The 24,073-nt window shown below is 42.1% G+C and overlaps 1 protein-coding gene across 8 annotated transcripts in view; it reads right to left on the bottom strand.

The window, feature by feature from the left end:
* The window catches only part of NTRK3 (neurotrophic receptor tyrosine kinase 3), a 1,063,191-nt gene that overhangs the window by 305,019 nt on the left and 734,099 nt on the right, over nucleotides 1-24,073 (bottom strand). For all 8 annotated transcript variants that reach the window (XR_012242732.1, XR_012242731.1, XR_012242729.1 and 5 more), the window contains one exon: nucleotides 16,491-16,679. Coding sequence is in view for 4 of the 8 variants with exons in the window: in XM_073618426.1 (XP_073474527.1) it covers nucleotides 16,491-16,679 (189 nt within the window). In the remaining 4 variants the exon portion in view is untranslated. The remainder of the gene's footprint in view (nucleotides 1-16,490; nucleotides 16,680-24,073) is intronic.

The raw sequence follows: 24,073 nt of genomic DNA on the forward strand, positions 1-24,073 counted from the left end.
CAGCTGCCACCTGAGATGCTGGACAGCTCCCTGTCTGATCCATTGGACAATCCTGCCTTGTGCCTTGTTTCTACTGAACCTTGAAGTCTTTGCTTCTCACATGAACTTCCTATTTAAGCCATGCCTTTGGACTTTCTGTTTGCCAGATCATTGTGCTCTTTCCAGCCAATATCTTGTTCTTGGCACTCCTGCTGCCATCCGGATCTCTGGTACCACTTGTTACCGACTTTTGGCTTGTCCCTCTGATGAGGAATTATCTGCTTTCCTTCCAGTGACAGAGTTTCTATAAGGGTGATGATGGTTATAGATGATAAATCATGTGCACAGGAGTCATATTATTACCAGCACATTACCAGCTTCATTTTCTAAATGTTATGGATGTGAGGAATGATCTTGCATTGTGCAGTGTACAAACTACAAAAAAAACTACTAGGGGTCTATCTCCTACAGTGTGTCTTTTTTATTGGAACTTTAGTTCTGCTTTAAATCTTGTTAGAGCTAGACCAATCTATGGCATCATAACCTCATTTCCAGATACTGAATTAGAACCATGATACGTGAACTAGATTTACCAATGGTTATGCAGAGATGATCATACAAGAGTAGAACAAAGCAAGAAAATGTTGAGTAAATGTTAAGTTTCAGTGCTGCTTCTTCCACCCTCCTGACCTAAGCACAAGACCCCATGTGCATTATGATAAAAAAAAAAAAAAAACAGCTTTGGCCTTAACATGCTGGGAGCGCTAAAACCAGAACAATATCCCAAGAGACAAAAACATTGTCTTGTTACCAGAACCAGATCCATTATTCCAGAACCTAAACCATGGCAAAGGCAAATTTAGAACCACAGTAGTAGAAGCATATTAGTACAACTAGAACTAGTACCACCATAGCTTTTTCTAGATGGCATGCCAAAAGCAAAACCACTTAACCACAGCAACAAGGACCAGACCAAAACTTATATTATTCAAAGATGTACAATGTTACAAGAACAAGAACCCGAACCATAGTATTAGAAGGTGTGTCATGTTAGTATAACTAGAACCAGAGCTATGTTATTAGAAGGTGTACCATGTTCATATAACTAGAACCAGTGCTATGTTATTAAAAGGTGTACCATGTTAATGGCCAGAACAAGAACTATGTTATTAGAAGGTGAACTGTGTTAGTAGAATAAGAGCCATAACCATAATATTAGAAGGTGTACTGTGTTAGTAGATCTAAAAGCAGGATCATGTTACTACAGTAGAAGTTGTATCCTATTTGTATACCAAGCACTAGAACCATGGAACTACAAGGCATTCCATGTTAATAGACCAAGAACCAGAGCCATTTTATTAGAAGGTGCACCATGTTAGTATACTATGTACTAGAGCCATGATATCTGAAGGTGTACCATGTTAATAGACCAAGAACTAGAACCATGTTACTAGAAGGCATACCATGTGCATAAACCAAGCAGTGGCACCATATTATTACAATGCATACCAACTATGCTATGGGTGCAGCACACCTGCTCTTCTTACCAATCCCTCTGACTGTATTGTCCAGCTCTCCTGGTTCTCTTGATTCACTCAGTCTTTAGTCGCAGCGCCCTGCTGCATGGCCCAATCCTGGCCTCTGGATAGGGGTTCTCCTGACATCCCAATAGGAGCTGACCTGACTCCTGGGATAAGACCTCCTATCTCCAGGCTAGGACACCCCTGACCCCTGGTTTAGTCTAACTGTCTCTGGACTCTTGAGTGGGGCTCCTCTGACCCATTATTGAGACCTCTTGTCTCCAATATGGGAGATGTCTCCAATTTGGGAGCCCTGGACCGTACTCAGGCTTGAGTATATAACAATCCTGCTTACCTGTGTACTCACACAGGCTGCAGGCATCCAGAAAAAACCCAGACACAGAATTAAGAGTTCCGTCCCACCCAAGACACTTTGGAACCTTACAGCTTCAGGCCCCGAGCCAGATTTACAGAATCCAAAAACAGCTGAAGACTCAGAAATGGTAGTCTGGAACCTTGCAATAAGCCTTAATGTGAATTCTGTGTTATTTTCACCTACATTTTCACAGTGGCAGAGCCTCACACTATCACAGTTAATAGACCAAGAACCACAAACATGTTATTAAAAGTTTTACCATGTTAGTAAACCAAGCACAGGAACCATGTTACTGCAAGGCGTACCATATTATTTGACCAAACACCACAACCATGTTACTAGAAAGTGTACCATGTTAATAGACTAGGAACCAGTTAACCATGTTAATTGAATAAGAACTAGAATCATGTTACTAGAAGACGTACAATGCCAATAGACCAAAAACCAGAGTCATGTCAGTATTACTTGAAAGCTTACATATTAATATACCAAGCACTAGAACCTTGTTACTAGTAGGCATACCGTGTTAATGGATCAAGAACCAGAACCATGTTAAATTGGACAATGTCAAAGTGATTTTTCAGGGGTGCTAGAGTTGCTTTTATCTAATATAAAAAGTTATTAGTACAAACACACCACAGTATTTGAGATGTTTTCAGCCAACCCCTTTTACTTCACATCATTTAAATTCTGGCAATGTAAAATGAATGATACTTTTAATACAAGGTACCTGTCATTTATTTATTAGCTCGAACTATGTGTGCTACAGCTTCAGATGTATGCATTATAAATCAGCTGTATTCCCAGACATTAAAAATGCATCCAAGTCATAATGTATTATGCCTAAAACATATTTATTAATGTTAAAGGTCTCAAATCCACCCTTTCCTCACTAACAAGCAGCTGTCTATATTTTTCATCACAGTGTTCTTGCCCCTAAAAAATGTATGTCTCTGAAAATCTCACTGTATTGAAACAATGAACATCTTCACAAAATAATTCCCCTTCTCTGCAGATTTTTTTTTTTTTTTAGGGCAAAGCACAAATCTTCAGACATTTTCTTACTGGTACATATACACCACCCCCTCCATTCACTTCAATTAAAAATCTATTTACAGTCTGATAGGTAGGAATGCTTGTGTAGGAACAGCTATAAAAGAAGGTCACAGTATGGAGACCATCATCAAATAAGTAAAAAAAAAATCCCCCGCCTGTAGCCACATTTCACTGTTAGTTAATATACTGTAACTATATTATTAAGGCCTAGAACAATATAATGCTCTACAGACACACTGCTTATAGCAAGAAAATAAAAATCTGCCAGTTAGCTGACATCACATTACATTGTGAAAACAGCGAATGCTCGGGCATACTAGGGGATACAATGCAGACACATTGCTTGAAAGCCCAAGTCTAGGAACTGTGTACAAACATGTACGGTAAGTGATAGCTGCTAAAGGGGCCAAGCAAATATATGGTATAGTTATTTAAAATTAAAATGATTAGCAGAGGTCACCACCACCCCCATATTGTCTTAACATCTTTTAGGCATATGTGCTTTTTTGAGCCACAGGAGGACCCCTTTCACTGTTTCTCTGATGAAGAAGTAATCCCATGGCTCAAAAATGTTGCATTTGACTTTGATAAAAGCTCTTATTGTACCTAACTGATGTGCTGGTAATGGCTGTAATGGTAGGGTGCCACATGCTTAGGTGCATGGTCACCACATATACTCTTTAGCCCACTAATTTCTGGACATAGGAGTGGTTTAACTAAGCATACTGTGAGATACTTTTGAAATGGGATCCTCGGTTGACCAGGGACTTTGGTCTATGCTATAACTTGTAAACCTACCCCAATGGACCAGTATGCTCCAGTTGTGCTTCCACATGCCCTCTACAGGCCTTACAACAATGAGTCCCTTGGCAGCCCACACTGAGACAAGCCCATTACCAAGAGACATTTCAAACAGAGGTTAGAAGAAGGAAAAGTTTAGAAGCTGAAAGTTTTTTCAATGCTTTACTTGAACAATCCATTTATACAGGCTTCAGTCATCATGGTCCCAGGTGACGATACAATACTTCAGTTGCAACAGAACATTTAATAAGTGAGGAGAGAAAATCAAAGAGTAGTACATACCTTTACAGGGGTTGCCAGAGTCTTGGATCCCCAGAGAGGGGATGTGAGCAATCTCAGAAGTCCTGCTACTCTCGTTCCCTGCTTCCTCCCTAAGGATTCATGTACACGGGACTCTTTTACAACCTCTGCTGAATGATTTAACTTGACAGATAGTAACCCACATTTAAAACGTCTGTTTTGCCGCGTTTACATGCCGCGTTTAGTGGTGTTTTGCCGCATTTGCGTTTAGAAGCGTTTAAAAAAAACAACTTTTTTTTTCAAAATAGCCAAAAATAAAAAACGCCCGTAAACGAAACGCGGCTAAATGCGAGTTACCGTGTTTAGCCACGTTTAGAAGCATTTGGTGCTTGAAATGCCTCCAAACTCAGCTTCTGAACCCATTTTTTTGCGTTCCACAAAAAGCCCCTAAATTCAACTGCCTAGAAACAACTGTAAATGACCCTGTGTACATGTACTGATAAGATAACATAGAGGAGAGTTCAGGAGCAGTTGAAAAAAATGCCCAACTGCTTGTAAACATCCGTTTAGCAGCAGTATTGTACATGAGGCCTAAGAGGAAACTCCCAGAGATAAACCTAAATCTTTACTGTAGCCTGGTCCTCAGACACTTCCCATGATGGCTCTCTGACAAATTTTTGTTATACTCTAGTCCTCTACCAAAGGTGCCTCACTGCTTGCAAGGTTGGCATTAGCTCTAAGTAAAATTATAATCACTGCTGTCTTACATAAGGGGGCCTTTAGTGGTTCTTACAACACATACACTATTACACCTTAACCTATCTGATACTGAATCTAACTTTGTCTTGTGGCCAGAAATGTGAACTATACTAAGCCCTTACCCTACACAGTTTGAATGCGACCTTTTGCTTGCCTTTTTCTGACCCTTGGAGCACTATCCCTCCCACCGATCTGAGGCACTATTCCTCCCACTGACACCAACAGTGGGGCATAATATCTAGCACTGACACCAATGATGGGGTGCTATTCCATCCACTGACACCAACAGTGGGGCATAATTCCTACCACTAACACCAATGAAGAGGCGCAATTCCATCCACTGACATCAACAGTGGGGCATAATTCCGACCACTAACACCAACACTGGGGCACTATTTCCTCCACTAACATCAACAAGGGGGCATAATTCCTCCTACTGATATAAACAATGGAACACCCTTCTTACCAATAACACCAATGATGAAGCAACATTCCTTTTACTGACACCAACGATGGGGCACCATTCCTTCCACTGGCAACAATGGGACATTATTCCTCCCACCAGTACCAACTCTGGGTCAATACTCCTCCTAACTGACCGCAGTTGCTATATAATTTGGCCACCAAGCCTGAGGCATTGTTTACTCCCACTGACACTGGGGAATTTTCTACTCCCACTGGTCACAGTTCAGCCCCCTTAGATCAGAAGGACATAACATTGTCCCTTTGTTTTGAAAATTTGGAGACTCGTGCCCTACAGTAACATCTACTAATCATCTCTCCAACAGGGACACAGACAGCTATGAAGGTCCTAAACCCTTTTGCATTCAAGTCAAAAATTAAAACAAAATAGTTTCAATTGGCCTTAACTCACCAAACTGATTTATGAAAGGAACATTTAAAAAAAGAAAGGTCTACTTTATTACATATGCGGTGAACATGTCTGTGGTTATTACATTTTTGGAATGAAACCTTTTACTACCCTTATTCCAGAGATGGTCCTGATAAGGCAAAACTTGGAGAGGTTTCATGAGTCAGAAAAAGTGTTTATGATGCTCAATATTTTTCACACAGTTTATAACCAGACTTTGGAAGCAGCCAAAGCCCTCACTTTTTTAATTACCCATGGAACTTCTAAATAAAAGTAGCTTCTATGAATATATGCTTGTTAGGAATATTGCAATATTTTTGATTCTGAATGGAGTCCTTGGCTTCAGCACCCTCAGCGTACACTACTTATTTACTCTGCTTGCTACCATCAATGTCTACCAACCTGACAATACCCAACAAAGGAATGATTGTAGTTGACAGTTGGATGTATTTACATATCTGCTAGAAATAATACATGTGCTAATGCTTTAAATACCCGTAAACTTGATTGGATTTCCAGATTTGGTTAATCAGTTAATTATTGTTGGTTCTTAATATTTTTCTATTTTACTATTTTTCTATCATGTGATTTTGTATTGTTTTTAATAAAAACTGTCATTTTTAAAAAGTGGTTGTAAAGGCTGAAGGTTTTTTTTGCATTCTATTCATGAAGGAAAAAAACCTTTCTTTGTGCTGCACCCCCCACAGACCCCCTAATACTCACTTCGCCGTTGTCTCCCACTGCTGTCAATTAAAGCCAGTGAGCCAATGAGGAGAGACGGGGGGCAGGGCCGAGACGCAACTCTATGTGTCCCATGGACACATAGAGCTGGGCTCGGAAGCAAGCACACACCAGTTTCCCCCTATAGCAAGCAGCTTGCTATGGGGGGGCACTGGTCAAGGGGAGGAGCCAGGAGCGCTCGCAGGGGACCCCAGAAGAAGATGATCAGGGCTGCTCTGTGCAATACCACTGCACAAAGCGGGTAAATATGGCATGTTTGTTTGTTTGTTTTAAATAAAACCCAAATCTTTAATACCACTTTAAGTTGAAAAAAAGAAGGCCTGTTTAGTAAGGCTCCAAGTGCAGCTGTGATGTTTGAAGCACAGTAACCCACCTTAATCGTTCTGCAGAGGGGGTAATAGGATTTTCACATTTCTTTTTGTTACATCAAATGAGCCCATTTAGTTCAGTTACCTTTCTTTGGCTTTACAATTGCAGTTCCAAATGTTTCTTGCGCCCAAATGACATGTTATTTATTTCCACAAAGTAAGCATATCCTAAACCCCATTTCTTGTAAGACATTTGAAAGGACTACATTGTGCAATTGTACACACGATTAATGAAAAGTGTACAGCTGTGGAATCCTCTGCGTATTTGCAGTTTTCAAAAATTCCATTATCCACAGCTGACCAAACACAACATACAAAAGAGTCGATTGCCAGTGGCAAAGCTTGGATATGGTTGATAGCAACGTAAGTTAAATTTAATGTTGATACTATAACCCCGGCTTGACACTATTAGCCTGCTGCACCCAGCCCAGCCTTCATGCTGAGTGGACTGTATACATAAGGTTACATTGATTTTTAGCCATAAACATCTATACTTCTTTCTCTGCGTAACTACTGGGAACTTTTTAAAATAATCTGCATTATTTACTGATTTTAATTGAGCATTTTGTGCAAATATCTACCTGGAGTTTTTAATAAAATTATTAAAAAGAAAAGGTTCAAATGAATAAGGCAATTTAAAATATCTTGCTTTATAGATCAATCCTTAGTAGTGTATTTATTAAAAAAAAAAAAAAAAAAAAGCATAGCTGTTTATCTACTGCACATACATTGGACATGTTGGAATGAGGCGAAAGTGAATGTTCCCAATAATCTCTGCAATTTGAATTTGTGAGTGTGGAAAATACTGCATTATGGGCTCGAGATGGCGCTGACCAGCATAAGAAGAAGTATGCTCCTCAGCACCATCTAGTGGCCATAATACAATATTTTCTGCATTAACCCTTTTGAATTGCAGAGATTATAGCCTGGAAACATTCAGTTTTGGCACATTCACACAGAACAAATTTACATACAATTTCAAAGGATGAATAGCTATGTAAATTTTTTATTAATGAACGCCAGTGCTTTATGGAGTTCATGAACCCAACCACTTTAAAGTAAACCAAAAAAAAGTCTAAATTATTAGGTGATATAAGTGATAACATGTAAATAAGATTTAAACTAACGTGTTAAACTCCACTGTCAAATAACAAAAGTGTAACAGTAGAACGTTAAACTCTGAAGAATACATTCCCGCATAGCTCTGAAAAAAAAAAAAGTATATGTATATATATATATATATATATATATATATATATATATACATATATCCCCTTCTGATTGGGACGGATGACAGGTCCATGTCGGCCTAGTTCATGAAGAGCAGATATGGACAGACCCTGCTCTATGGGCAGCCAGGAGTAAATGGACTACGCTGTCTATTTACACCCAGCTGCATCTGATTTGGTCTGCCCAAACAGAAGAGGAGACAGTCCTCTTCCATTTTTTTTAGCGGGCCTGATCGGAGGTAGATGGGTGTACATGGACACAAGTCCGTATACATCTTCTGATCATGTCTGTTTGAAAAACTGACAGGTGGACCTGATTGGATCGCCAGTGTGAAAGAGCCCTTACATACAAAAAATGCATCGGGTGCTAAAGGAGTATGATCACAAAAATTCCGAACTAACTCTATGTACACTGCTAAAACCTTAACATATTTCTAGCAAACATTTGCATACAAAGAGGGATTTTTGGTGCACATATTTTGCAATATATGTTCAACCTGACCAACCGTGATACAGTTGATCAGCTTGAACCTGTATTACAATATATATTAACCAAAAATTCCTCTTTTTATGCAAAAGTTTTCTCTGTAAGGATGTATAGTAGTGTGCAAAGGGTTAATTCAAAGTTCTAATGTCAAAGTGGTTGTAAAGCCTTATGTGAAAAACCTTCTGTGCTGCAGCCCCCACCCCCAAGACCCCCCTTTTTCTTACCTGAGCCTGATTCGATCCAGCGATGTGCATGAACTCAGCGGCTCTAGCCCCTGTAGCTCTCCTCATTGGACAGATTGATAGAAACAGGAGCCATTGGCTCCCATTGCTGTCAATCAAAAGCTGTGACATGGGATCGGGGGGGCGGGCCCTAGTCCTGATGTCTGTGTCAATGGACGCAGCAGCAGGATTCGGGGAGTGTGCCCGCACAGGTGCCCCCATGGAAAGCGGCTCTCCGTGGGGGCACCTGATGAAGAGGAGGGGCCTGGTTTGCCTGCGGGGGACCCCAAAAGAAGAGGATTGAGGCTGCTCTGTGCAAAATCATTGCACAGGGCAGGTTTATTATTAAAAAAAAAAAATCAAACGTTTACAACCACTTAAACATTTAACAGCAGATTTAGAAGGTGGGGGGATCTGCTTTAAGGACATTAATGTGTAGAATTATAAGGTATGGTGTGGTTTTAATTTCCTAGATTATAAGGCAAAACAGTACAGCTCTTGTGTGCACACATCATCTGCCAAGTGACTTCCCAACAATGCATTCGCAGCAAAACTGCCATTGACTTTTGTTCTCAATATCGTACCTTGCTGATCTAAAAGCAAATTGAAGCAGAATGCAGATTATTGTGAATACAATAGACTTATCATTGTAAGCTTGCTCTAATCACTATCGTATTCATAACTGTTGTTGCATGAGTTAAAAATACAACAACCAAGGAAAGGTTTCCGGCCCCTATTGGAACATCGGTCTCCTCAAACCTGTTTTCAATATTTCAGATCTGGCTCCGTTAGGCTGAACTAAGTGGAAACAAATAAGCATCCGTCATCATATGCCATAAGCAATTTTTGTTAGCATAGGGTGAACAGAAATCCATATCCAGCCAGTGTTCTATTAATAGTGCATTAAGGGCTTGCTTTTCACAGGCTGTAACTTAGTAACTCTTATTGATAAGCCATTTCAAAGAAAAGTCGGTAAAGCTGGATATGTAGAAAAAATGCTTCAAAGCAAGCTTTGGTATTTACTCTTACATAAGTTCCAAACCCACTGTTACCGGTGTTCAATCTGATTTTCTATAAACATATATGTTTAGTAGATATCCAAAAACATAGTAAAATAGGGTTCACAACCACTACTGTACTCACTCCCTGTGATTCCTATAGACCATTCTGAGACCAAAATATATTATTTTCATCTTAACCAAAGACAAAAATACTACTATAATAATATTTAGAATATTTCTTCACAATAATCTAAATAGCTAACAAGTAAAATATTAGGATCTTTCACTTCTGAAACATTTTAGAACAAACTAATCAATAAATGTATTTAATACACGTGGGGTTTATTGACGAAAGGCAAATCCACTTTGCACTACAAGTGCAAAGTGCACTTGAAATTGCATTGAAAGTACACTTGGAAGTGCAGTCGCTGTAGATCCGAGGGGGACATGCAAGCAAAATAAAAAACAGCATTTTAGCTTGCACATGATTGGATAATAAAATCAGCAGAGCTTCCCCTCATTTCAGATCTACCCCTCAGATTTACAGCGACTGCACTTCCAAGTGCACTTTCAGTGCAATTTCAAGTGCACTTTGCACTTGTAGTTTGCACTTGTAGTGTGCACTTGTAGTGTAAAGTGGATTTACCTTTCGTAAATAACCCCCATAGCCTTTGTTTGGGTTTTGCTTTTTTGATTTCTGCAGTTTGTGTGTTGTACAGTAATACTGTTTGAATTTTGACATAGCCACCCCTTATGGCTAAACAGATAGCTATTTCATTTGTATTTCTTTTTTTTTCACAGTAGTGTTCTGACATTTCTATGCCAAAAATTTGGCATGCTCTTTGACACAGAGATTCCCAGCATCAGTCAGGTGAGTATACAAACAAGAATTTAAGTTTACAAAAGGAAACGTTAGGGTTGGGATGACAGGGAGGTCAGTATTTGGGTTACAAAATGGATTAGGGTGAAGGATAGTGGTGGGCAGCGGCAGCCGGTCCATAATGGGCGCAGGGGCACTGCCCCCCTAATCTCCATGAGCCGGACCGTAAAGTGCAAGCGAGGCGCCGGGTGCACAAACTCCCACAAGGTTCAAAATGGTTGGGCTTGGGGTGCAGAGCCCACCCACTTGTGATAATAGCGAATCAACATTCACTATTGTCTTCCCGCTTCTCCTCCCGGCCAATCAGGACAGGAAGCAGGTCCTAAGACCGGATTAGCCGGGAGGAGAAGCAACTGGATTGGCCGGGAGGACTATCTACCGGATTGGCAGCCGCCAAAGCCACTCTTGACCTGGATGGGGTAAGTGTGGGCCTGGCAGGCTGGCGGGCGAGCGAGCGGGTGGAGGGGTTTGTTTGCTGCACCCCCAAAAACAAAAATGGAGCACCAGCTGCCACTGGTGGTGGGGTTGCAGAAAGGGTTATTGTGAAGGTTAGTGGTAGGGCTACAAGAAGGGTTAGGGTGAAGGTTAGTGGTAGGGTTACAAGAAGTGTTAGTGTGAAGGTTAGTGGTAGAGTTACAAGAAGTGTTATTGTAGAGATTAGTGGTAGGGTTCCAAAAAGGATCAGTGTGAAGGATAGTGGTAAGCTTCCAAACAAGCTTAGTGTGAAGATTAGTGGTAGAGTTACAAGAAGGTTAGTGTGAAGGCATAGCATAGCGTTGGGGTGACAGGGAGGTCAGTATTTGGATTACAAGAAGGGTTAGCGTGAATGATAGTGGTAGCATTACAAGACGGGTTAGCGTGAAGGTTAGTGGTAGGGTTACAAAAAGTGTTATTGTAAAGTTTAGTGTTAGGGTTCCAAGAAGGATTAGTGTGAAGGATAGTGGTAGGATTCCAGAAAAAAATAGTGTGAAGGTTAGTGGTAGGGTTACAAGAAGGTTAGTGTGAAGGCATAGCATAAAGTTGGGATGACATAGAGGTCAGTAATTGGGTTACAAGAAGGGTTACTATGAATGTTAGTGGTAGCATTACAAGAAGGGTTCATGTAAAGGTTAGTGGTAGGGTTCTAAGGAGGGTTAGTGTGAAGGTTAATGGAAGGGGTCCAGGAAGAGTTAGTGTGAAGGTCATTGGTAGCATTACAAAAAGGATTAGTGTGAAAGCATAACATTGTTCTCTGCTTCAGGTGCTGTAAACGAATGTGTTCCTTCTATCCCCTGACACCTCTATTTGCTTCCTTTTTTTCTGCTCTGACACCACTTAACTTAATAGAGCTGAGAGACTCAGCAGTAAATGAAGGGTTGTTGCATAATGGAGGGTGCTCTGTCAGGTGAGATGGGATTAAAGGACAACATGTAGATCTTTGTCATTTTAATGGCATTGATTGCTCTGTAAATGTTCACAAATGTAGATAACTAAAAATGTTGAAATGTACTTCTAATGGATTAATAAAAATATGTTTCAAAAGGTGCTATAGTTGCACAAACATATGTCAAAATAAATGTATAACTAAAGGCAAATGTTTTTTGGATAGAAAAAAAAAAACATTTTTATTTTTTATTTTTTGCTGTCTGTGCCCTTGTTAGTGAGATACACCTGAGAGTTAAAGTAAAAGCAAATCCTAAATTTTGGGATTCCAACAGGAATATATACATTTTGGGAAATAGAACAGAGGAAATCTTCCAATGGGGACACTAGTTCTGGTAACAACTTAATGTCCACTTACTTCCTATTTTGGCTATAGGACCAGAAGTAAAGGAAAATCCCCCCCATAGGACACAGATGGCAAAAACAAAATTTACAGGGGTATAACCCTACTTTATTTTATCCAAATTGGAAAAAAAAAGTTTTGCCTTTAATTTTACTTTCATGTTTTGTATTACTATATATTTAAAAAATTGTCAAAAATTACCCAACTTTGACTCTGTCAATCAATCAATTGTATACTGAGCGGAAGGATGCCAAAATATCTATACATGTTAGAGGCTGTCCTATATCTAACACCAAATGTACAAGATGTTTTCCACCTATTCAGCATGTAAACTATTTTTCAGCACAGGGGTACACTTAGTGGGCAGGTGGGCTTTAAATTGATTTGTTCTGTAAATACTGAATGTCTCTTTCTTTCAAGCATATAGTGCTGTTTTTTTTATAATCCCTGAAAGGTGTGCTTAAAACCAGTGGCGGTCCATCCATAAGGGGGGCAGGGGCGCCGCCCCCCTAATCCATGCACCCGGCCCCTAATCTACATGCAGGGCACTGGACACATAGATTCCAATGTTTTTTTTTTTTAAGCACATGATAGAGGCAGAGGCTCTAATTGGTTTAAAAAACGGGTGGGCCCGGGGCGCAGAGCACTGCACCCTGAGCCCACCCAGTTGTGTGACAATAGCAAATTAATATTTGCTATTGTCTTCCTGATTCTCCTCCCAGCCAATCAGAAAGCTTGTCCTGAGACCTGATTGGACAGGGAGTCCTAAGACAATAGGGTCTCAGGACACACTTCCTGTTCGGCCGGGAGGAGAAGCAATGGCCTGGCTCTTCCTTCCCTCTGCCTCCTAAGCTAAGGCCTTTGATTGCCTTCCCATCCGCCATCTCCCGGGGATGGGGGTGGGGGTGGTTTTGGGGTCAATCGCTGCATTCCCGTTCATCACCCGTGCGGGGGGGGGGTCGATCGCCGCATATGCGTTCATCTCCAGCATGCGGGGGGGAGGGGGAGGTTAGTTTGCCGCCCACCCAAAATATTAAGCACCGGCTACCACTGCTAAAAATGATTATAAGCTATTGTATTATTGAATATTAATTACAATGCATGTATTCACCCTATTTTATACACATAGACATAAAATAAAAAAATTGGAGATTCAGGAAAAAAAATGTAGTGTTGCAATTAATTAGATCCCATTTAAAGTTATTCTTAACATTACAGAAGAGTTTCTATTTCAGGTGAACAAATGAAAACAATACTTACCTTGTTCATCTACTGGGTATAATTAAGGTTTTCAGAGACCCCATGATGATTATTGTCATGCCTATTCACGCTGATCAAGCAGGGAAAGCATTGGAAGAACTCTACATTAATATGAATAATAAACCTCTCCCTCCATTCTTAGCATTGAAAGGCATTGAAAGGTAATGAAAGGTAAGCATGTAGTGCTATATCTAACACCAAATGTATAAGATGTTTTCCACCTCTTCAGCACATAAAAAGATTTTTCAGCACAGGGATGGGCAGGTGGACTTTAAATTGATTTGTTCTGTAAATACTGAATTTCTCTTTTTTTTTTTTTTTGCAGGCATACCGTTTTGTTTTTGTTTTTTTAATTATCCCTGAAAGGGGTGCTAAAAACTAATAAGCTATTGTATTATTAAATATTAATTGCAATGCATGTATTCACCCTATTTTATACACATCTGCATAAAATAAAAAGTTTAGAAATGCAGTAAAAAACAAAAAACAAAATGCAATGTTGCAATAAATTTAGATTGCATTTAAAGTTATTCTCAACATCACAGAAGAGTTTCTATTTCAGGTGGACAAATGAAAACGATACTTACATTTTGTTCATCTACTGGGTATAATTAAAGCGTAACTCTACTTTTGTTGAGAAAAAAAACATTCCCCTCTGGGTGATCGATGCACATTGCAAGGATTATAACAAACTTTGTGGCAGATTCCTACCTTTTGTTATTCTGAAGAAATCCATGTGTGTTTGTCTGTGCCTCTGTGCTCGGTGGGTCTAATGGGAGTGGTTTCATAATTATCAGTCAGCTGTGGCAACTGCAGGGCACTAATGAGGAAAGCTGCTGGGCCTGCATCCCTTTAGACATGCTCCTATTGGAAATATCTCACCAAAAATGACATTTTTGATGCAAGGGATGCCTGAAATCTGACTTGTATCTTAGGCAGACTTCTGGGAAAATCGGTGAGCCAATTACACAATTTGGAAATTATGTTTCTGGGAAGCAGTCAGTACACATTCTGTGTACAGAACAACTCCATGTAGACATATTGAATTACATTTATAGAAAATTACAGCGGCTGCAGATTGAAAAGGAAAGGTCATTTTTAATAACATTCAATTACATTATGACTTGTATCGCAATTGTACACGCTATATTATTTTTTCTTTCTTTGCAATTTTCTTTCCCCACGAAAGTGGAGTTACCCTTTAAGGTTTTCAGAGACCCCATGATGTTTATTGTCAGGCCTATTCAGGCTGATCAAGCAGGGAAGACACTGGAGGAACTCTACATTCAGGGCTGCTGTTAGAAATCACGGGGCCCCATACATCCTACCTGACAGGGTCCCCCTCCTTTTTTTTAACAGCCTTGTTGGGGGGTTTTTGGTAAAATCAGCAGTGTATAAGAAAGCCTTAGCTGCACTGGACAGTGAATGAATGGGAAGCGCTCTGAGGCTCCCAGTTCATTCACAAACTGAAGCATAGTAAACACTGTTTACTATGCTTTAGTGATGAATGGACACTGAGTGATCGGTGCCAATTGCTCACTGTATTCATTCAGGAAAAGAAGGGGCTGTGAGTAGGATATATTCACCGCACACTCCCTGCTCTCCATCTTGAAACATCCCCCTGTGTGCACTCAGAAGCTACCAATCCTCCTGCAGCACAGCCAGAGGAAGAAAAAGAAGGAGAAGCCAGCAGAGCTGCAGTGGGAGCCACAAGAGTTGGCAATAAGGCAGTACAGCCATCGCTCCTGCTCAGCGGGTGCCTGGGCCCCCCTTTTGAACTGATGGGGCCTGGGCCCGGTACAGGAGGACTGGCTGAACTGTCTTGTCAGCGGCTCTGTCTACATTAATATGAATAATAAACCTCTCCATTCTTAGCATTGAAAGGTAATGAAAATAATGTGTGGGACCCACATGTCAACAATATTTCTAAAAGAAGGGTGTGGAGGGGGGGGGTTATTAGTGCCACTACTCCCCCCCCCCAAGTTACTGCATAAAATGGACTTAAACTGCGTCTAACACTTTTTGAACAATTGAAAAGAAAAGAAGTAAATAAAGGAAAATTAAAGATAAAGCATTTAACTCAAAGGCAGCAAAAAATTTGATAACCATAAGGCTAAAGATCACGAACTAATAATAAAATGATTTAAAAAAAGTAATTTATAAGAAGTACTCAATTGGGAACATTGTCAAACACTAATAAAGCTCTAACGTTGACTATCACATCATCTATCCAATAACTTTGGTGTAAAATCAATAGATCAAATGGCTTTGATGCAGAAGTGGGGTGGGCATATGCAGGGGATTAATCATAGTTACCTGAAGAAGAAAATCTTTCTCTAATAGGTACAAATGAGGTACACTTTGCTAGACAGTCCATCTAACCAAGCAATAAAGACAGGCTACACATTCCATTTACAAAAATCGATCCAATCCACTTAGAAATCATTTAAAGAAATTGTCTGGTCTAAATTAAAGTTTTATAACTACTTTAGATCCTTCCATATAGAAACTTCCCTTAACCGCTTTTAAACAGCAGTTAGATCCCGTAAAGCTGTTTTGTTTTTTTTACATTTTTTTACATTTTTTACATTTTTTTTACATCTTTTGAATATATTAGCAATCATGGGGCATTATATCTGAATGGCTAAAGTACAATACCCGGCTTCACCTGTACATTAACATAAAATTACAGCTGTTAGTCTTGGAGAGAGAGAGAGGAGGCACAGTAATGGGAACTCTCTCGGCTACCACATAAGCTGGTGAGAAGCAATTGTGCAAACAAATTTCCATTAAAAATTCCCTGTGATAAAAAAGAAACCTGATATCTAAGCATTTTTGCAAAACAATGTATTTTTGTCAGAAACAACCCTACAACTTTTGATTTAATGTTTGATCACAGTCAGTATTTACTTGTTCAATAAATATATAATACTTACACGTATCTGGTTTGTGACAATTGTGGCTCTGGCGGAAATATTGAGGATTTTCAATAACAGGGATCCGTGTCATTCCAATGACCACAGTGTCCGGTCCTGCATCTAGGGAGTTTGGTGTGGTTATTCCATGGTTAATATGATGAAGAGGACTGGCAGAATCTTCTTCCCCACTAATCACTGCCACGGGACCTGGGAAGATCACAAATGAATTAATGAAGGAGCATTAATACTATCTCATTTAGATTTAATTATGCCACTAAAATGAAACAACGAAAGGGCTCCTAAACTTTTAAATGGCAATGCTAGTAATAGACAATATGATTTTGTTAGCAATGACCCCAATCCATTGTAACCAGTTGCAGAGACTTTGATGAGGACGTCTCACGATGAAGACATCTCACTTCCATTTTTACTAGTGTGTTCTGTTCTCCAGGGGACAAAGTAAATGTAGATAGTGTATAAAGCTGGCTATACACTAGCATAATTGTATTCAGAATTTTTCATCTTAAGAGTATTAATTTGTTTTTGATGGCAGTGACGGAAACATTTGAACAGGGAAGGATGGAAAATATTTTTTGAACAAAGGAATTTATAACACGATGAAGATGTCTCACTTCAATTTTTACTAGTGTGTTTTGTTCTCCAGAGGACAAAGTAAATGTAGATGTTGTCTAAAGTAGGCCATACACTAATTATTATTATTATTATTATTATACAGGATTTATATAGTGCAAACAGTTTGCGCAGAGCTTTACAACATCGGGGAAGACACTACAATTACAATACAATTCAATACAGGTGGGATCAGAGGGCCCTGCTCGTTAGAGCTTACAACCTAGAAGGGAGGGTCAAGTGGAACAAAGGGTAGTAGCTGTGGGGGATGTTCAGATGGACAAAATGAAAATACAGTTGTTAGGTATGGGTAGGATAGGCTTCTCTGAAGAGGAGGGTTTTCAGGGATCGTCTAAACGCTAATTGAGTAGGAGATAGACGGACAGATTGGGGTAAGGAGTTCCATAGGCTTGGAGAGGCTCTGGAAAAGTCCTGGAGATGACACTAATATAATTTTATTCAAATTTTTTCATTTTAAGAACGTTTATTCATTTTGCACGGCAATGATGAGAAAATTTGAACAGGGAAAGATTAAAATTTTTTCATGAACAAAGGAATTTATAACAATGTATGTGATGTTTGTTCGGGAGAGTACATTCATTCAAAAATTGAATGTTGAAAGCAAACAAAATTTTGAAGTACTTCTGGACACCATTTGTCAAGCCATTGAATGTGGAAATTTTCTTAAGAATATTTGTTCTAAATTTGCTAGTGTATGTGTAGGCAAGTGTGGTCTGTACTCCCCTGTAAGTGGTGCTCGTCCAAAGCAGCAATGCAGAAGGGGGTGGAAGTCGTGAGGAACTTGGTTCTTCTATGACTTTCTGAGGCCATGAGGGAGATAGCTGTCCGACTGGATGCTGGCGCCTCACGTGACCTCAGCGGCCATCTTGGGGAAGTCAGAGTCTATTTAGACTCAGGCTCCCGGGGTTTGGCGTGCTTTGTGAGAGTGGCTAGTGTATCGAAAGGTTCTTGGTCTGGCAGGGACAGTTTACAGTGGCAGCGAAAGGTTTCTGAGGAGTAGAAATAGTGCAGGGACTACACTATCTCCACTTAGTAAGCCTCCCATTTGGGTGTGGACCGACCAGGCCACATTTCTGCTTCTCAGTGCAGAAGCTGTGGCATCATTTCAAGAGTACAATCCTCTGCTACTGTTTGTAAGTGGCGCCGGTTGGTTTTACCTACCTGGCAGGCCTGATTGTATCATAACAAATCCTGCCACGCGGCTAGCAAGGAGAAAGCAACTTTAACAGATGGTACTTTTCTCTATCTCTGAGCACCTGCTGAAGACAAGCTCCTCACAAGGAATGTACAAGGGGAAAGGTATGTTAAGAAAAGTGTTTCAAGCTACATAGTTCCCTATAAACGTTTACTGTACAAAATAAGGTCCATTGGCATGGACCATAGGGTGAGTACATGGATTGAAAACTGGCTACAAGGGCGAGTTCAGAGGGTGGTGATAAATGGGGGTACTTGGAATGGTCAGAGGTGGGTAGTGGGTTCCCCAGGGTTCAGTGCTGGGAACAGTCCTATTTATTTTGTTCATAAACAACCTGGAGGATGAGGTAAACATCGATAGTTTCAAAAAACTATTAGATAAACACCTGAATGACCGCAACATACAGGCGTATACAATGTAATACTGACATATAATCACACACATAGGTTGGACTTGATGGACTTGTGTCTTTTTTCAACCTCCCCTATTATGTAACTATGTAACTATAGTTACATAGTTACATAGTAGGGGAGGTTGAAAAAAGACACAAGTCTATCAAGTCCAACCTATGTGTGTGATTATTCATCAGTATTACATTGTATATCCCTGCATGCTGCCGTCGTTCAGGTGCTTATCTAATAGTTTTTTGAAACTATCGATGCTCCCCGCTGAAATCACTGCCTGTGGAAGGGAATTCCACATCCTTGCCCTCTTACATTAAGGAACGCTCTACGCAGTTTAAGGTTAAACCTTTTTTCTTCTAATATTAATGAGTGGCCACATGTCTTATTAAACTCCCTTCCGCGAAAAAGTTTTATCCCTATTGTGGGTTACCAGTACGGTATTTGTGAATCGAAATCATATCCCCACTCAAGTGTCTCTTCTCCAGAGAGAATAAGTTCAGAGCTCGCAACCTTTCCTCATAACTAAGATCCTCCAGACTTCCAACTAATATCCTCCATTAGCTTTGTTGCCCTTCTTTGTACTCGCTCTATATCCAATACATCCTTCCTGAGGACTGGTGCCCAGAACTGGACAGCATACTCTAGGTGCGGCCGGACCAAAGTCTTGTAGAGTGGGAGAATTATTGCTTTATCCCTTGAGTTAATCCCCTTTTTAATGCATGCCGTTATTCTGTTTGCTTTGTTAGCAGCAGCTTGGCATTGCATGCAATTGCTGAGCCTGTCATCTACTAGAACCCTCAGGTCCTTTTCCATCCTAGATTCCCCCAGAGGTTCACCCCCTAGTGAGTAGATTGCATTAATATTTTTGCCCCCCCAAATGCATTATTTTAAATTTTCCTACATTAAAGCTCATTTGCTATGTAGTTGCCCACCCCATCAATTTTTTCAGATCTTATTGCAAGGTTTCCACATCCTGCGGAGAAGTTATTGCCCTGCCTAGCTTAGTGTCGTCCGCAAATACAGAGATTGAGCTGTTTACCCCAAGTGATGGGCAAGTGCCCACCTTACCTATTTTTAATCTGCTCCCATCTTGACACATGATCCCACAGGGTAGAGGAAGGAGCACCAACAATGGCTGGGCTAGGGGAGCCTATAAGTAACATCATGGCTCCTTGAATTCCTACCTATTGTCGAGTGCTCCCTGAGCCAGAGCTGGGGATAACATGATCAGTAGGGATGAGCTTCGTGTTCGAGTCGAACCCATGTTCGACTCGAACATCGGCTGTTCGATCGTTCGCCGAATTGCGAACGTTATGGGCCGTTCGCGCTAAATTCGTGTGGCGCGTCACGGCCCATAATTCACTGCGGCATCGCAGTGCATTGCTGGCTGATGATTGGCCAAGCATGCACTATGACCCGCATGCTTGGCCAATCACAGCGCCGTCAGTAGAGAGAGCTGTAATTGGCCAAAGCCAGGGTGGCTTTGGCCAATTATGGCTCAGGGGATTTAGTACACACCCCACACTATATAAGGCCGCCTGCACGGCGGCCCTGTGTAGTGTGTGTTCCGGTGTGCTGAGAGATAGAGAGAGAGAGAGACAGTGTCATTTGATTTGAGTTAGATAGATTAGGCAGAACAGTCAGTCAGTTAGCTGCACTTACAGTGTATTGTGTATATATATGCATCCCAGGTGTTGCATATATATATATACACTGTATTCAGTTTAGCTAGATCCGTTCCTGTTATCTTCTATCTAGACTATTTACATTTAATGCAGTGCGTCCTGCTCACAGTGTTCAGCTAGATCCGTTCCTGTTATCTTCTAGACTATTTACATTTAGTGCAGTGCGTCCTGCTCACAGTGTTCAGCTAGATCCGTTCCTGTTATCTTCTAGACTATTTACATTTAGTGCAGTGCGTCCTGCTCACAGTGTTCAGCTAGATCCGTTCCTGTTAAATTCCTACTGACAGGCAGGCTTGTCTGGTTACAGTATATAAAGCTACCTGAAGAAAATTACAGGTGTTCTATTTGATCCTATTAGTACCACGGTCAGGCAGCTAGACTATTTACATTTAGTACAGTGCGTCCTGCTCACAGTGTTCAGCTAGATCCGTTCCTGTTATCTTCCTACTGACAGGCAGGCTTGTCTGGTTACAGTATATAAAGCTACCTGAAGAAAATTACAGGTGTTCTATTTGATCCTATTAGTACCACGGACAGGCAGCTAGACTATTTACATTTAGTACAGTGCGTCCTGCTCACAGTGTACAGCTAGATCCGTTCCTGTTATCTTCCTACTGACAGGCAGGCTTGTCTGGTTACAGTATATAAAGCTACCTGAAGAAAATTACAGGTGTTCTATTTGATCCTATTAGTACCACGGTCAGGCAGCTAGACTATTTACATTTAGTACAGTGCGTCCTGCTCACAGTGTTCAGCTAGATCCGTTCCTGTTATCTTCCTACTGACAGGCAGGCTTGTCTGGTTACAGTATATAAAGCTACCTGAAGAAAATTACAGGTGTTCTATTTGATCCTATTAGTACCACGGTCAGGCAGCTAGACTATTTACATTTAGTACAGTGCGTCCTGCTCACAGTGTTCAGCTAGATCCGTTCCTGTTATCTTCCTACTGACAGGCAGGCTTGTCTGGTTACAGTATATAAAGCTACCTGAAGAAAATTACAGGTGTTCTATTTGATCCTATTAGTACCACGGTCAGGCAGCTAGACTATTTACATTTAGTACAGTGCGTCCTGCTCACAGTGTTCAGCTAGATCCCTTCCTGTTATCTTCCTACTGACAGGCAGGCTTGTCTGGTTACAGTATATAAAGCTACTTGAAGAAAATTACAGGTGTTCTATCCCAGCTTAGTGCAGCTACAGGCCATTAGTATGTCTGGAAGGCCAAGAAGGAGAGGCAGACAGTCACAAGCCAATAAGAGAGGGCAAGCAGGCTCTGTGTCTAGTGCTGGTCGTGGAGACGGTGCATCCTCATCAGCACGTGGCCATGGGACACGCTTGGCCTTTTTTTCGGCAGCTGGCCGTGTTGAGCCGCAACATGCGGAAGACTTGGTCGAGTGGATGACCAAGCCGTCCTCATCCTCCTCATCCTCTCTCACCCATGCCCAGGGTGCTTTGTCTGGCAAAGCAGCGGCCTCTTCCCTCAGCTCAATGTCATCAGTGACTCCTTCCCTAGCTCCACCATGTCCTCATGAGGATTCCCTCGAACTGTTTGACCACAGTGTTGGGTACATGCTCCAGGAGGATGCCCAGCGTTTGGAAGGCTCTGATGACGATACTGAGCTCGATGAAGGCAGTAACATGAGCACGGACAGAGGGGGTGCCCAAGAAGGACAGCAATCTGGCAGTCATGCTCCCCCTGCTGCAGCATACTGCCAGGTTTGCTCCAGTGATGAGGAGGGAGGGGATGATGAGGTCACTGACTCAACGTGGGTGCCTGATAGGAGAGAGGAGGAGGAGGAGGAGGAGGAGGAGGAGGAGGCGGCGGCAAATCACCAACGAGGCAGGATGCCCTCCAGGGGCCAGCCTAAGGGCAGCACATTGACTGCATCACACCCCAAAGCTCCACATGTGCAGGGCGCTGCAGTCTCTGCGCGTTATTCAAAAAGTTCTTTGGTGTGGGCCTTTTTTGAGACGAGTGCATCAGATCGCACCGCTGCTATTTGCAACATATGTCTCAAGCGTATCTCGCGTGGCCAAAACATCTCCCGCTTGGGTACCACATGCTTGACCAGACATATGTTGACCTGCCATGCAGTTCGTTGGCAAGCGTATCTAAAAGACCCACACCAAAGAACAAAGAGGATCTCTCCTTGCTCCTCATCAGCTGAGATTTCCAACCCCACTAGACCTTCAGTCCTCTCTGAGACCTGCAGTGAGAGGAATGAAGGTGTAGAATTAGGTGTGTCACAGCCAAGTACTTGTGGGCAATCTGCTTTTGGTACACCGACGTCAGATTGTACCAGGCAAATTTCCCTGCCCCAGCTGCTGCACCGCCGAAAGAAGTTTGCTCCCAGCCATCCACATGCCCAGCGGTTGAATGCTAGCTTGGCAAAATTGCTAGCACTTCAACTGCTGCCTTTTCAGTTGGTAGACTCTGCCCCCTTCCGTGAGTTTGTGGAATGTGCGGTTCCTCAGTGGCAGGTACCCAAACGCCACTTTTTCTCACGGAAGGCGATTCCGGCTCTCTACCGGCATGTGGAAGGCAATGTCCATGCCTCGCTGGACAGGGCGGTCAGCGGTAAGGTGCATATTACCGCTGACTCATGGTCCAGCAGGCATGGACAGGGACGTTACCTAAGTTTCACGGCGCATTGGGTGACTCTGCTGGCAGCTGGGAAGGATGCAGGACAAGGTGCAGTAGTGTTGGAGGTTGTTCCGCCACCACGCCTCCAAAATGCTGATTGTGACACACCTCTCTCCTCCACCCCCTCCTCTTCTTCTTCCTCCATGGCCTCTTCCTCGGAACCAGCGGTGCTCCGTAGGCGTTCAAGGGGCTACGCAAGTACGCAGGCCAAAAGATGCCATGCGGTGCTTGAGCTGGTGTGCTTGGGGGACAGGAGCCACACTGGGGCAGAGGTTTTGTCAGCTCTGCAGGGGCAGGTTCAGAGGTGGTTGACGCCACGCCAACTTAAGGCAGGAATGGTGGTTTGCGACAATGGCACCAACCTCCTCTCTGCCCTCCGACAGGGACAAATGACCCATGTGCCCTGTTTGGCTCACGTCCTTAACTTGGTGGTGCAGCGGTTCTTGGGCAGGTACCCGGGCTTACAGGATGTCCTGAGGCAGGCCAGGAAAGTCTGTGTGCATTTCCGCCGGTCATATAATGCCAGTGCTCGGCTGACGGACCTCCAAAAGGAGTTTAACTTGCCCAAGAACCGCCTAATCTGTGACATGCCCACCAGGTGGAACTCAACGTTGGCCATGCTGCAGCGGCTGCACACGCAGCAGAGGGCCATCAATGAGTACCTGTGCGACTATGGCACCAGGACAGGGTCAGGGGAGCTTGGTTTTTTTTCCCCACGCCAGTGGGCCATGATCAGGGATGCATGCACTGTCCTGTCACCATTCGAGGAGGCCACGAGGATGGTGAACAGTGACAGTGCATGCATCAGTGACACTGTCCCCCTTGTCCACCTGTTGGAGCACACGCTGCGTGGAATAATGGACAGGGCACTTGAGGCAGAACAGAGGCAGGAAGAGGAGGACTTCCTTAGCTCTCAAGGCCCCCTTTATCCAGACAGTGTTCCTGCGTGCCCGTCGATCACACAGGAAGAGGACGAGGAGGAAGAGGAGGAGGAGGAAGATTGTGTCAGTATGGAGGTGGA

Source organism: Aquarana catesbeiana, linkage group LG03 (assembly GCF_042186555.1).
Source record: "Aquarana catesbeiana isolate 2022-GZ linkage group LG03, ASM4218655v1, whole genome shotgun sequence".
NCBI lineage: Eukaryota > Metazoa > Chordata > Amphibia > Anura > Ranidae > Aquarana > Aquarana catesbeiana.